The sequence below is a fragment of the Chiroxiphia lanceolata genome, chromosome 4 (genome assembly GCF_009829145.1).
Source record: "Chiroxiphia lanceolata isolate bChiLan1 chromosome 4, bChiLan1.pri, whole genome shotgun sequence".
NCBI classification, from domain to species: domain Eukaryota; kingdom Metazoa; phylum Chordata; class Aves; order Passeriformes; family Pipridae; genus Chiroxiphia; species Chiroxiphia lanceolata.
The window spans coordinates 25,575,603-25,590,942 of record NC_045640.1 but is presented as its reverse complement, the minus strand read 5'-3'; the positions used below and the strand labels follow the sequence as shown (position 1 = coordinate 25,590,942).

Below are 15,340 nucleotides of genomic sequence, written 5' to 3'. Positions count from 1 at the left end.
GGCTGTTACTGTTATGAGTGTTCTGTGGGATTGTTTAAACTGCTTCTGACACAAATCTAAAGCTTTAATTCATAGATTTATAAGTTGCTTTTTTTTTTAAAGTAAAACAGGGCATTTTTATGATTATGTATTTGGGAGAATATATAGAAAATGATGCAGTAACATGTAATTTGAAAAGCAAGAACCATTTCACTGCATCTAATATTTAATAGCCACTATTGGTTTTTGTCTTTTGCAGAATTCAACAAGTCCACCTCTTAAAATGTCTAATGTGGAACGAATTACGAATATTCAGATTTTGATTCTGTTCTGCATCCTTATTGCCATGTCTTTGATCTGCTCTATTGGTTCAGCTATATGGAATCGAAGGCATACTGGAAGAGACTGGTATCTTGATCTAAACTGTAAGATGTAAAATAATATTTTAGTATTCAATTGCCATTTGTATTTGGAAAGGAGAATGATTACTGTCCTTTGCACAGTGGGGTTTTTTGTCACTCTCTGTTTTGGTGGTTGACTGAAGTCATTAGGCTAGGTATATCTCTACAAGTATAAAATTTACCTTGTTGTGCCACCTAAGGTCTTGCTGAATTCAGGATGGGTGAGGTTTGTTATTTGCCTCTACATCTTTCACTACATCTCTGCAGCTCAGCAAAGTCTGTATCAGCATTCCACTGGTATGAACAGCCAGCTTCCTAAACATCAGACTAAAGCCACTTTGAGCTATTAGCAATAGGTTACATTTAAAGCTGCAGTGACTTTTCTGAGTTTTTAAACTCACTTCTCCCTAAAAGTGATGCTGTAGCTTTATGATTTTTACTGTACAGAGATATAGCTAATTATTGGCTGCAAACCTCAGATCTTAACAGACTTTTTGTAAAGACAAATAAAAGAGGCAAAAAGTTCTCATGTAACATATTATACTGGACAGCTGTGCTTAAGACGGATGCAAGACAGTGTGATGTTATTTAGGTCTTCGTGGCAGCATGCAACCTATTGACATAGTTTGACCCTCTGTGAGGAAACTAGATTTAAAGGAAGTTTTCATGAATATATTTTGTGGTCAGTTATTTATGTTTCCAGAATTTCTTATTGTGGGCCTAAAGCCTTCTTTACTTAGGCAGTAGAACCAGAACTAGACTTTCTGCCTCTGAACCAAGTCTTGAGTACAAAGTGTCAAGATGTAGTCATCCAAGTAGGGATTACAGGTGTTTGGCCAGTTTAAGAAGAAAAATCTTGGCATTCTGATTTGAAGGCACTCAAAGTTTTTGTGTCTGCCTTTAGGACGAACTGTTATTTACTGGGAACCTTCCTTCTTTTTAATGATGAGGAAGAAACTTTTTTCGTTTTTTTAATTAAGATAGTTTTAAAAGTATCTGAATATTATTTTATTTACTGGTAGAAATAGGTAAATATTCTTCTTTAATCTTCTTTAATCTCAGTAGTCATTATTGAGAATATTAATGTCATGGTGAATGTTAGCTCTCTGTTTTTTTATGTATTTCATTTGATGCTGGAATTTATATTAATAAACATATCCAAAAGCTTTTCTCCTGAATCTTAGAGGAACAACCAGATCCACGTTGCATAGGCAGTGGAAACCTATCTGATGCTGTTTTTCTGTGAGATATTTTTGAATACAGACAGGCAGGCTCCATCTTTTACTGTTTCGCTGTACTGGAGACCAGACTTTCCCATTCACATTCTCTCTGAGATGCTACTGTTAGAGTTATCTAAAAGGAAAAAGTAGTATAAAACTGCTTGATTTAAATGTTAATATTCACATTTCCAGTTGTTTTAGAACTTCAATTAAACTCTCTGATTTCATCTCTTCCTTTCATGGAGTGTAAATTTACCTTTCTCATAGTATTTGCTGGGTTGAGGGAGAGTATACAATGATGTGAGAGTGAATAGAGAAAAAATTCGTTCCGCTATGTATTTCCCCCTTTCACAATATAAAACTGTAAAATTTTGAGTTTAGCATTTGATTGTGTATATAGATATTACCAGAGTATGACCTTAAAATATAGCAAAAGAGGGAATGACTGGTAAGTTTGCTTTTCAGAAATTAGAGTAAATTTGAACTCCACTATTATAATAGAGATCTGTAACTCTGAGCAAGGTCATATTTATAGGCAAGTCATACTATAATTAATTCCAAAGTTTCTTCTTAAACTCAGAACATTTTAAAAATCAGCAGTTAATGAAATATTCTGAATACACTGTCTATATGTACTTCCAAGTACAAATATTCATTTGATTTGCTCTGGTTTTTGGCAGATGGTGGAGCAAGCAACTTTGGATTGAATTTCTTGACTTTTATCATTCTCTTCAATAATCTTATTCCAATCAGCTTGTTGGTTACGCTTGAAGTTGTTAAATTTATCCAGGCATATTTCATAAATTGGGTAAATATTATTTTTACAATATTCATTGACTTCTAAAATCAAGTGGTTTACGAGTAAATGAAATGATGGATTGCTTGTCTATGTATACCTTTTTTTCAGACTTTCTTTAAATGTACATAATAAAGTAGGCTGTTTATTTATTATTACTGGACTCTGAGAAGGTAATAATAAATTGTTTTATTTATTGCTCTTATACCTGCATGAGATTGATTTTTTGAAGCATGTTTTGGTGCCTTTTTACTTTCTTGTTACTGATATTCAGGTATTAGTTTCATTCAGAATTATCAGAAGAAAGTGTTTTGCAGTCCTGGAGAGTTTTGTCCAGTTTCATTTCTTCTTTCTAAACTTACCCCGTGTTTTGATTTTTTTTTTCGGCATTTTGCTGATTTTTTCCCAGCACCACCATAGTTTAATGGAGTGGGATTTTTTGTACAAACAGAATGTCTGTTAATATTATTACTTAGGAAATATATAGACTTCATTTTGGCATCCTTTAAATTTTTTTTCTTAATGAGTTAATGAGGGAAAGAAGGATTTATTCTGTTTACTCTGTTTGGAGGGGGAGTGAGATATTCTCCTTAGAGCCACGTAAGCATGCCTTCCATTTTTCTGTTTTTTCAAAATGTAAATTAATCATTCCATTCTGAACACTTTAATCTGATTGCCTGATCAAATGTGTGAAATAGATTATTGTATGTGAGATATGTCATGCAGATATAGATAGTAATGTATGTGGAGTAGCAGGTGAAGCATATGCTTTATTTTAAAAGTTAAATACTTTTTATTTTAAAAGTTAAATACTTTTGTGAGCGTCAGCTGGTTTTGATTTCTTAATTTTTTTTGTCCTATAAAACAAATTATGGACAGATAGGAGAATGCAGTTAAAATCTTCCTTTATGTTCTGTATTTGAAAATAAATATTCAATAAGACCTGCCCATTTTGAATGTGTAGATTGCAGCTGTTTATATCAGAAATATGAAGGGCAGTTTTAACTTCTCGCCCCGTTAACATTTAATTTGTCTTAATCTAGGTCTCTGGACATTTATCTTAAACATTTTCTCTGTGTGTGTGTAGATCATATTGGTGTGGAGAAGCTGGTCATCTGCAGTCTGTCACGCTATGTTGCTATACTTCACAATGTTTTAATCTTTTACTGTATTTAAAAGTAAATTTTGATGTTTATTTTTTACCAAGTAAAAAGAAAAAAACCTGCACCACTTACAGTGTATCTTACATTTGTTGTGTAGTCTTAAATTTATCTTCATGTTTTTATCTCAAGATATATTTATCTTGATACCTAGAAATGCTTGGTTACACGTACAATAGAAATAGATAAGACTGACTTCTTTCTCAGAGTTAGTGTAGTATTACTGCTTGTTGCTAAATTCATTTTAGATGCATGAGTAAAACAGTTTTTCAATAATACAGATCACGAGAAATAATCTAAGTAAAATTTCTCATGAGGAAATCTTGTTTCTTCTGGGGACTCTTAGAAGTGACCTGGCTGTGTCCGTGGCTTGCCATGTTGAAATAATCTTAAGCAGATCTATTCCTGTTTGGTCTTTTCTTCTACACCTGGCTTTTCTATTTATGTACCAGATTTTTTCTAAGAAGTTATGGAAGACTAATTTTTAAATACATATACTTTTTTTTTATCGGTAGGACATAGACATGCACTATGAACCTACAGACACTGCTGCGATGGCTCGTACTTCCAATCTCAATGAAGAACTTGGACAGGTAGAAAAAAAATTACTAGTTTTAACCCTATGTATTGAAATTATTCACGTGAAGACTTGTTTCAAAGTATATTCTTGCCTTTGTGTTTGCATATTTCTATTCTTGTTGTTTTGTCAGATAGTTTTAGAAACACTTTGCAATATGAGCAAATTACATTTTTGAAACCAGTATTAAATGAACAATCACTGTATCAGTGTGGATGTGGTAATCACAGGAGATTCAAGTGCACCATTAAAATTACAAAATCAGAGGAATTTTGAGCATTAAGGCTGTCTGTGGCACAATATTTAGTCTCAGTGTATACTGTTATGATGGTGTGTCTTCAGTATGTTGTTTTTTTCCACGCACTCTGCCTTGCTCAGAAGAGACAGTGAGTATTCTTTAGGATTGAATCACAATTGCATACGTGTCCTCATTTTTTGCCTCTGAAGACTGGAAGCCGTGAATGGAATGGGAGCTCATGGCTGAATTAAGCCCTGGAAATTTGGGGTTGTGGTGGGTTGACCTGGACTGGACACCAGGTGCCCACCCAGCCACTCTATCACTTCCCTTCCCAGCTGGACGGGGGAGAGAGTAAGATGGAAAACAACTAGTGGTTATGGATAAGGCAATTTATTAAAGCAGAAGCAAAGCAAAAACTTGCCCACGCAAAAGCGAAGCGGAAAATAACAAGCTTTATTCTGTACTTCCAATCAACAGCGATGGCCAACCACTTCCAAGAAGCAGGGCATATGGATCCACGCATAATGGATCCTTAGCAGGCATAAAAGACTGTAGTGGGTTGACCTTGGCTGGCTGCCAGGCACCCACTAAAGCTGCTCTCTCACTTCCCTCTTCAGCTGGACAGAGGAGACGAAAAAAAACAATGAAGAATTCATGAGTTGAGATAAGAGCTGGGAGAGGTCACTTACAGATCACCATCAGTGGCAAAACAGACTCAAAGTGGGGATATTACTTAAATTTATTGCTAACAGGATCAGACAAAAGAGTGGGAAGTAAAATAATCTTAAAAACACTTTCCCCTCACCCCTCTTTCCTTTCATGTTCTTCCTCCTCCCCCTCAGCAGTGCAGGGGGACGGGGAATGGGGGTTACAGTCAGTTGTTTTTTCTGCCACTGCTCAGGGAGAGGAGTCCTTCCCCTGCTCCCGTGGAGTCCCTCCCATGGGAGAGAGTCCTTCACGGATCTTTCTGGTGTGAGTCCATCCCACAGGCAACAGTTCTTCATGAAACTGCTGTCCCATGGGTCACTCCTCCATGGAGTGCAGTCCTTCACAGATGAGCTGTACCAGCATGGGTCCCCCACAGGGGCCACAAGTCCTACATGGGAAAAACCTGCTCCAGCGTGGGCTTCCCTCTCCATGGGCTGCAGGTCTCAGCAGGACCCTGCTCCATCTTGGGCCTCCCACAGGGTCACAGCCTCCTTCATGCATCCACCTGCTCCAGCATGGACTTCTCCATGGGCTGCAGGTGGATCTCTGCACCCCGATGGTCCTCCATGGGTTGCAGGGGCACAGCTGCTCTACCATGGTCTGCACCACAGGCTGCACCACAGCACTGTGGTGCTCCGGTGTCTGGAGCACCTCCTCCCCTTCCTTCTGCACTGACTTCATTGTCGACATTGTTGTTCACATGTTCTCACTCCACTCTTTCCTGGCTGGAATTCTTTCTGTGCAACAACTTTCTGTTCTTAAATATGTTATCACAGAGGCATTATTATCATTCCTAATTGTCTCGACCTTGGCCAGCAGCAGGAAGCCCACCCTGGAGCTGGCTGGCATTGGCTCCAGTAGACGGGGGAGGCTTCTAGGAGCTTCTAACTGAAGCCACCCCTGTAGCTCCCCCACTACCGAAACCTAGGCACAAAAACCTACTACAGGGGTTAATTCTTCATTTTGCTTTAGAGTTCTCTTTTAATACTGTAAAATCAATTATACTTTTCACAAGAGATCACTTGTTGTATGTTCTTCCTGTTATGAAAGTATGACTTTGTAGAAGTGTGTCTGAGGCAGAGGGTAGTTCTAGAAGCACTGCACGTTATATTTGCTGTTTCAGTCAATTGTGTTTACAGTCTTGCTTTAAAAACATGCTAAGCTTTTTGGTACACTGGTGATGGGAAACTGTTTCTCTGGAAAAAAATTTACATGCTTGTTTAATTGAATTGTATTATAAACACAAATATGCACATTGTTGCATTTCCTAGCCTAGAAGTTTTCATAACTAACACTTTATTGCATGAGAATGTAAAAGTTGTTTCTAGCTTTCCAAAAGCAATAAATAATAAGATAATTTTAGCCATATAGCCAAGAAGTCTTAGGGACTAATACTTAAGAGATGTACCTTTTGGGAAAACTAGTTGAAAGTTAACATGTTCTGTGACTGGTCTGCGTAGAGGACAGGGCCTGTGCCTGTACCTGCTGGGCTTAAGATGTATCTGCAGAAAATTTTGTTCTTTTCTTGACCTTAAAAGCTCCTCTAGTGGATAAGAGTCTCTGTTGAATCTTAACTTTCCTTCTCTTTCATTTTACACAGCCTGTTTTTTCTGTCTCTGTAGTTAGTTAGTTATTCAGATTCCCAGACACATTCCTTCTTTTGGCTTCAGTAATTTTTGTCTTCATTTCTTAGGTTTGTCATAATTTGCCTTCGCCATCCAGAGATAGTCAGACTTCTTTGGATCTCCACTTTCACTTTTTTGACAGATTCTTAATTTGAGCAGATTTTTGTATTGAGACCAGAGGACTCTATTAACAAAAAAGAGCAGGTTTCTGCTTCGAACTATATGAGGGCAGCACATAATGAAGAGAAGATTTACCCCAAGAGATCTTCAGGTTTTAAGAAAGGAAAAACTTTGGTGTTGGGAAATTCCTGCAATTCCCGCTTTCCCAATCTATACCCCCCCCCCAAAAAAAAAAAAAAAAAAAACAAAAAAACAACAAACAATTTGAGGCATAAACCTGGCACAGAAAATTTCTTCTAACTGCTGATTTGGCTAAGTCATAATCACTTGGAAAAATTGTCACTAATACATAGCCTTATTAGTTCCAGAAGATATTTCTGTGTGAAAAAGATGGGTTTAGGAATGCATATAGGTACTTTTTTTACCATATTGCTTTCTGTCAGAAATGTAATGTTTTGCTAGCAGAGTCATTGGTCTTCACTAGTTTCTTGCTCTTCAATAATGCGTAGAATGAGGGATAGGTAAGTATAGTGCCGTGCCCTGAAGCAGGTTAATGTTTCCTGACGTTTCAGTTGATTGATCTATTTGGGAATGGGTATGAAGGCTGTGCAACTGCCATGTTTATGTACTGGTTTTATTGTTGGGGATTTTTCTGTAAACTGGGAAAATTGCAGAACCAGTAAAAATATTTAGTGTGTTGATAGTCATGAATTGTACTAGATGTGTCGCTAACTGCCAAATGTTGATGTATGATGAATTTTATCATTCATTTAGGTCAAATACATATTTTCTGACAAAACGGGTACCCTGACATGCAACGTCATGCAATTTAAGAAGTGTACTGTAGCAGGAGTTGCATATGGGTAGGTATTTTTATTCACTTTCTTTTATCTGTGTACTTCTGCCTGTCCATAGGCATCCATGCATTAATACTGCAGTTAAAATAAACTTACACCTGACAACTAGCAGTCAGTTTGTTTGTGACTATGAAATGTCACTTGCAAGAAGTATAAGCACTTCTGTCATGACATCTCCTTTTGCAAAGAGGAAAAATAAAGTTGAGATACCAAAGGCTTTCTGCTCTAAGGCAACTTCAGTATGCATGTTTTGGCTATCATATAGTCTGATTAATGTTATTACAAAATAAAAGCCTGAGGGAAGACTTGCAAAAATTTGGAGTTTTTTAATTTATAAAGCCTCAAGAGAAATACCATATTTTTGCAATTTTCATTGCAACCTAGGCACTAGCAAATTAGTCTGTTGAAAAGCTTTTTTTTAGTAATTTAATTTCATTAACTACTTTTTTTACATGCAATCAATTTTTTTAGCATTTGTGATTCTATTTCCTCTCCCTGTTTCTATTTTCCCATGCTTCTTGTGCAGCCATTGCCCTGAGCCTGAGGATTTTAGTGTTCCTTCAGATGATTGGTAAGCTCTAAAAATAATTTAGTTTGTGGTGTTTTTTGAAGATTGAAGTTTAAAACCAGTGAGCGATATTTTTAGAAACAGAGCTAAATGCGAGATATTTTACTACTCAGAAGTTGTTTTAGTTTTGAATTGATGCAGACTGACAGTCTTAAACAAATTTATACCATCCAAATTCTGTGGCATTAGGTTGTGTTTCCTTTCTGCTGCCATCTGCATGGTGCCTTCATCATACTTTCTTAAACTAAATATTTGCAATATCATTCAAAATAAGCTCAGATACTTCAGGGAAGAAATGTCATTTACAATCTTTAAATAATCAATATTGTATTTGTTGAAAGTGGCAACAAGCTATGTCACACAAAATTATAATGTGTTGTCATCTTTTGTTTAAAATGTTTGAAGGAAAAGTAATGTTTGCTAAATTAGAATTAATAATCCTTTGTTTAGATTTAAAAAAAAAAAAAATTCCCCCCACAACACACAAAATGTGGCACGCATGCACACCAAAAATTTTACCTGACCTGAAAATCCTCATTTACTATAGCAGCAAAATGTTTCTTAAAGATATGTGTGCCTAACTGCATGGGAATGGTTTTATTAAAATAATGCAGTGTTTACATGAAATTAAGCATGCTTGCTTCTTAGCTATTTATGAAAATAGACTGGTTTTGACTAATATACACATAAGAATCTTTATAAGCACATCTGAAATGGATAAACTGGTATCTGAACTGTAGTTAAAAGAAAGAACTCAAACCAGTACTTCCCTTTTATAGGCATTGAACATCTTGTAAATACTTACAAAATAATATACTTAATAAATTTCTTTATGTATAAATCTATTGCAGTTAATAAAATCTGTTTGTGACAGTAACATCTCTAGTTCTAAAATTACTAATGTACTAAATCCCAAGTTTTTTAAATCTTTATTTTTTTTTGTATTAGAAAGAATTGTTTTCCAGTTTGACACAATGTATACTTGCAGATGTTTTTCCTTATTTTAGCACTGACAATCTGGAAAATTTCTGTCAGAAAGCTTTAAGAAAACAAAGCTTAAAGCTTAGACTCTGAACAAATATAACGTGTCTAAAGATGTTAACCTTTGGCACTTCAAGATGTATTTGCCTTGCATTTAAAAAAGAAGTCTTGATGAATGAAAATGCTTCAAATTTCTCAGTTTAATTTTAGTTAGAAAAAGTAGTCCTTGTAGTGGCTGTGTAGAGGAGGTTCTGCATTTTCTATTCCTCCATGGTAATTAGTGCGGGACTAAACCAGCTCACTTTTGGTTTTCATAGAGAATCTTTAGACTGCCTTTGATATATATGGCTTATCCTTGAACTTAAATCACCTAATGTGTTTATTCTTTTGTATGATTATGTGATCCAAGGCAAGACCTAAAGTAAATGGAAGAGGAAAAAAAAAACCAAAAAACCTTTCCTCCAACTGGGTTCGCTGTTTTCTTTCACTCAAATTCAAACTCAACTAGATTGTCCTAATACTCAACAGTAAACTGCAGTAACAAGTCTTTGTAGAAGAATCTACATTTTTGAGCTCTCAGCTTCAGCCAGAATATTTGTGCATTTTGAGAGATGTTAGTGCATGGCATTACTTCTCCAGAACCATCTCCTCCTTGCATCTCTTCAGTCCCTACTTCACCATTGTTGCTGTGTCTTCTTTATCAGTTTAATATGTTCCTTTTTGGTCATCAGTTTTATATGTTCCTTTTTGGTCGTAACTAATAGAAAACGAACGCTCTCCAAGGAGACTTCTCTAATGTCTGAGAACTCATTTGTTTACCTCTTTCAGCTACCAGACTTCCTTTTCTACAAACATTTAGAAACCTATTCCAAAACTGCTAATTTTTTGATAAAATGTGATCTCTTTGGGCATTTATTTTCCTGAAACCCTTATACAATCTCGTTATAGAGATCACAAGACAAGAGGGCACAGTCTTACATTGTAGATGTTATTTTTACTTCATCCTTCGTTATCTGAAGTCAGCAGAGAGACTTTCCTGGGTTTAAATATATTTATATATATCAACGTTTCCTTAAATTAGATAAACTTTGGAGATGTGAAACAAGTACCTTTCCAATTCTTTTTCTCACAGTATGTGGTTGCAACCTTTACTGTAACAGCTATAGCCCAAAATTTGTCTTTGAATGATTTGTATATAAATTGTTAAAATGATGCTAAAGGTGATCTCTCTTTTATTTAATTATTTCCAGGCAGGGCCCACAAAATGGAGAAGAAAAAACATTTAGTGACTCATCATTACTGGAGAATCTTCAAAACAATCATGTAAGTTATATAGAAACAATTATCATTGGTTTGTGAGATCAAACCATTGCTTTCAATAAGTTAAAAGATAATGCCCCTAGAAGGAAGATAAATAGTGTATTTACACAAAATCAGCATGACCTCATGGATTCTTTTATATTTGTTGCTGATACATGTTAATTAAGTCCAGCTCTTTTTTTTCCCCTCTTTTTTTTTTTTGGATGGTGTGATTCAGATGTTGTAAGTCTGAAGTAGCCTTTTGTTCTTCATTCTGTGTGTGTTTTAACGTTAATCATGCTGTCTATATGATGTCATGACATCCATTAAAGCTTTCAGGATGAGTTAACTTACCATCCTGACATGACTTACCTAGGCTTATACAGGAGTCAAGAGTTAACCATATATATGGTTATATATAACATATATAACAAGCATGTGTGTGTACATGCTTCCATTAGGTTAGATCTTCAGTTGAGATGATGAAATGAAACAGGCGTTTTGGAGGCTGGTGTTTGCCCCGAAGAGATAACACATTTCTCAGGAGGTTAACAGCTTAGCTTATGAATGGACTAAGAAACAGTACCATCATTACCACTTTCTGTTTGTTGTTTGTACAAAAAATGTTTTTATCTAGTCGTAACCAAGAACACCTACCTTAAACAGTGTGGAAATAAATTACTCTTTTCTTTCCCTGAAATGTTTCTTCCCAGGAGGCTAGTTCCAGTTTAACTGGCAAACCATGAAGCACTTTTTTGTTATAAGTGGGGCAGTCTTTAATGGTAGACACCTGACTGCAACTCTTAAGTGTATCTAAAGTAGAGGGTACTCATACTTACATGCAAGGACCATTTGTGTTTTGTTAGCAATATAGACAGTAGCATTATTTGAAAGAGGCATTATCTATTACTGCCCTTGTTTAAGTGTCCTTGGTGTGCAAGTGTTGAATCTTAAAAGTTTTCTGGTAGATATGCAGTATTAAATGTGTATACTATAAGCATGAGAGCTATAAAAATGCATTTTTAAAAATCTTTAAAATTCGGGCACACATTCAAAGAGAGGTTTCACCACTCTATTTCAAATGTGTTCTGAAGTGCTTTGGAAAAGAATGTAATTCAGCCTTCTGAATATCTCTTCAGGGATCTGGAGGCCCTCAGTGGAAGAGAACAGGAACTTGTCCCCTTAGTGTTTCTGCATTATGGAATTAAGTTAGGTTTTCAGAGATTATTGTATTTTATAGAGTAATCGTAATGTTATTCTTAACCTGCTATTAATCTGAAATACTATAAATATGCTACAAGAAACCCTCAGCTGAGGTGGCAGCTGCTTTGAGGGGGAATGCTGGCATTTCTTTTAAACAACTATTCAGGAGTCAGTTCATTCATTTTGCAAATGTCAGCTGTACTAGTAAGATTCTTAGCTGTATTCTTCAAATCCAATCAACTATTCTGCTTATTTTCCCCTCTTTTGGCTTAATACTTTTAAATTTTATCAACTTTGTACACTTTGGAGTGCCTGATTCATCTAAATGTCTTTCTTCAAAAGCAGACTGTCTGATTTTGCAGGATTTTCTCTGTGATTTTCGACTGCTACATCTTTCTAGAGATTCTTAAAAAGTGTTGTCAAATATAGTATTAGACAAAAGTAAAAAAAAATTCTTTTTAGTAGAAAACCCAACATCTAAAGAAACTTGTATGAATAAAGTAAAAATCTTTCAATACATCATTCAAACTTACCTTCCCTAAAACGTGCTTATTTGAATTATTCTATATTTCTTGTTGCCTAATTTTGATTGTTATAATAGGAAATGCCACTAAATTCTGTTTATTTAGCCAGTATCTAAGTACAGCAGCAGGAAGTTATTCTGTATGCTAAAATTAGTTTTTAAAGGAAAGAGGAAGAATCATTCATTAATTTTTTTTTACTATTGTTTGTCCTTATCTATTATTACATTTTAGTTGTTTATTGCTTGAATGATTAATCCCACTCTGATGTCTTCTTTTTTCTTAGCCAACTGCACCTATAATATGCGAGTTTTTGACAATGATGGCAGTGTGTCATACAGCAGTTCCAGAAAGAGAAGGTGATAAAATTATATATCAAGCAGCATCTCCAGGTGAGACTCAAATAACTGAGTGAATATACAGTAAAGTATTCTATCAACTCAAAAAGCAAATTTTATTCAGTTTATTGTTTTTTGAAGTATCTTCCAAAATTAAAAAAGACCTATCCCTCAAAAAAGAATTGGTGTCATCTAAAATCGTTTTTGTCTAAAAAGGATTTAGACTTTTTAAATTCTCTGTAGAAAATACATATGAATGTCCCATGGATTATGTAACGGCAAAGAATAATTAACCATATAGCACCACAGAGGTGTTGTCGGGTTGCTGTGGAATTCTAAAGGAACTGCTCAGATGTAAATAAAAATCCAGGCAGGAGACAGATTGATGTCCTTGCTTGCAAACGTGTTCTGTACTTGGTAACCATGATATTGATTTAAAAGAGAGACTGTGTAATTGAAACAGGAATGTTTTTTATAGGATAAAAGTTGTGATAAGTTCTATTAGAGAGTGAGAAAAGATTATAGTGCAAAAAGTCTGATTCAAGCCTACGGTGGTTCACAGACAATTTTTGAAGTCAGGAAATGATGAAGCAAGGCAAAATGATTAAAATATGCTCAGCTCTGCTGAGTTTATGTGTTATAAGTTATGATGGGAGAAATTAACACAAAGCACAAAGGGTCTTCCCTGTCTTTCCCAGCTCCCAGGTGGCTATCTCTACTGTCCTTTAACAGCTGGAAGACAAGGGGAGAGGTAGGGCCATAAATAAAGCTAACTAGGTCATGGCAGTGTTGTACTGGGCATTGTAAGCAAATTCCATTGTGACATCCTGAGCCGCTTGGAGAGAACTGATGACTATTGGAGGCGAGGTTGCTGGTTGAAATATTTCTTGACTGTAGACATCGTAGTTATCTATGATTTGCAGGAATAACTTAACACTCTTCTCTTCCAAAACAGAACTTAAAGAAAAACCAATGTACCTTGTCCAGTGCCCTACTGAGGAAGGTTTGAAGAGGGTGCTCTTTTTACTGAGCTGAGGGGGAACTAAAAAGTTCCTTTTAGGGCTTTTCTCTGAACTGTAAACTCATTTCATCGGTTTTAACAGGAGAAAGAAAGAGTTCTTTCCAGCACCACACCTAATTTTAAAATCCATAAGGGAAAAAAGAAGTCAAAAGTAGAAAAGCTTGGACTGTGTCAATTGAATCATGGGGTGAACTAAGAGTTTTCTGGTACATTTGTAAACTAACTATTTAACTTGTTGCAGATGAAGGAGCATTGGTCCGAGCAGCCAGGCGTCTTCATTTTGTATTCACTGGAAGGACACCTGACTCAGTAATCATAGAGTCTGTAAGTACATTAGAGTAACATTATAATTTACTGTACTTACTTCTGCTGTATTTAAATAATCTGTGAATAACTGCATCCTGATCCATATGTTTTGATATGTTGTTTGACTGGTTTTGGTTCTTTTGCTTGAGTTGTTTTGGATTAATTCATACCTTTTTTTTAATTTTGGGTTTGTGTTTTTTTTTATTCTTCAGTTGGGACAGGAAGAGAGATATGAACTGCTAAATGTCCTGGAATTTACAAGGTAAATGGCATGTTTTGCACTTAGTGTCTCTTTGTGAAAATACTTTATGAACTTCTCTCATGGATAAAAATGTTTGCATTTTTTATATTTTTACAGGCAAAGCATGCAGGTTGTGTAGCTTTTATCTCTGTAATGTGAACATACTATAGACAAAGCAGTGTACAAGATTAAGATTACACTTCTGGTTTTATTGTAAAACATTTTCACAGGCTTTTTCTTTTTCCTGTTGTCTACTTTGTGACTAATATTTTTCAATTCTGCTTTTGCTCAAAGATTTAAAAAAATCTTTGATCTCAAAACTTTAAACATTTCTGTAAAAAGGCCATATAGGAAAGTACTCTAACTTCTAAATGTATTTCTGAAAGCCCTGGTGCCTTGTGATTTATTAAAAAGTAAGTGTATTTGTCTTGACTCATAACATTAAATTTTGTATTTGACCTTAAATAGGCTTGCATAATTATGACTTGTTTAAATACTCTACACTGAAACTCATTATCTTCTGAGCAGCATCACTACAGTGTTGACTAGTTAGTTTTCTTGGAAAATGAGTTTATCACAAACTTTGCTTTCAGTAAAAATGTTATGTTAAAGCTGTTGGAGTTATGAAGGTACCCATAAGAAATATGGATGAAGTTTCGCTTCTTATGTAGAGCTGTTTAAACTGTATCCATGTATGCTGTCTGTGTTCTGTTTGTGTAGGCCCATTGCTTACTTTGGAACAGGATAGGGAAGGGATTTGCGCGTAGAGGAAGCTCCTTTTTTTCTGATAATGATTACTTGTAATTGTGCCTGTGGAGAGTGATTGTTCTTTTCCTTCCTGTTCTATTATGTTTCCTGTGAGCTTAGCTGAAGAAGCGAAAATATCAAAAAATAAAACAATGCAAGGCAATATTGGAGAGACAGGCAGAAGATGTATAGGTTGTGTGAAATCAGAGAAGTAGTTGCCTAGTAATACTAGTAGTAGTAATAATAATATGAAGCATAATTAAAGATCACCACAGTGAAAAAAAAATGCTACAGAAAGTAATTTTTATAGTTTTGAATGTCTTGTAATGTCTGCTTGCAGTTAATTTGGTTTATATATTGTAGAGGACATACTTGAATTTTTTGAGATTTACACCATGGTTTCATTTTTTTGCAGGCATTGCTTGCACTTTGTT

At 35.3% G+C, this 15,340-nt stretch overlaps 1 protein-coding gene across 4 annotated transcripts in view; it reads left to right on the top strand.

Moving 5' to 3' along the window:
* The window catches only part of ATP8A1 (ATPase phospholipid transporting 8A1), a 115,826-nt gene that overhangs the window by 35,212 nt on the left and 65,274 nt on the right, over positions 1–15,340 (top strand). For 3 of the 4 annotated variants that reach the window (XM_032685086.1, XM_032685087.1, XM_032685089.1), the window contains 9 exons: positions 239–404; positions 2,281–2,408; positions 4,072–4,149; positions 7,599–7,687; positions 8,208–8,252; positions 10,481–10,553; positions 12,540–12,645; positions 13,854–13,936; positions 14,131–14,180. In XM_032685086.1, the coding sequence (XP_032540977.1) occupies positions 239–404; positions 2,281–2,408; positions 4,072–4,149; positions 7,599–7,687; positions 8,208–8,252; positions 10,481–10,553; positions 12,540–12,645; positions 13,854–13,936; positions 14,131–14,180 (818 nt within the window). The remainder of the gene's footprint in view (positions 1–238; positions 405–2,280; positions 2,409–4,071; positions 4,150–7,598; positions 7,688–8,207; positions 8,253–10,480; positions 10,554–12,539; positions 12,646–13,853; positions 13,937–14,130; positions 14,181–15,340) is intronic. The other variant, XM_032685088.1, reaches the window with a different exon arrangement.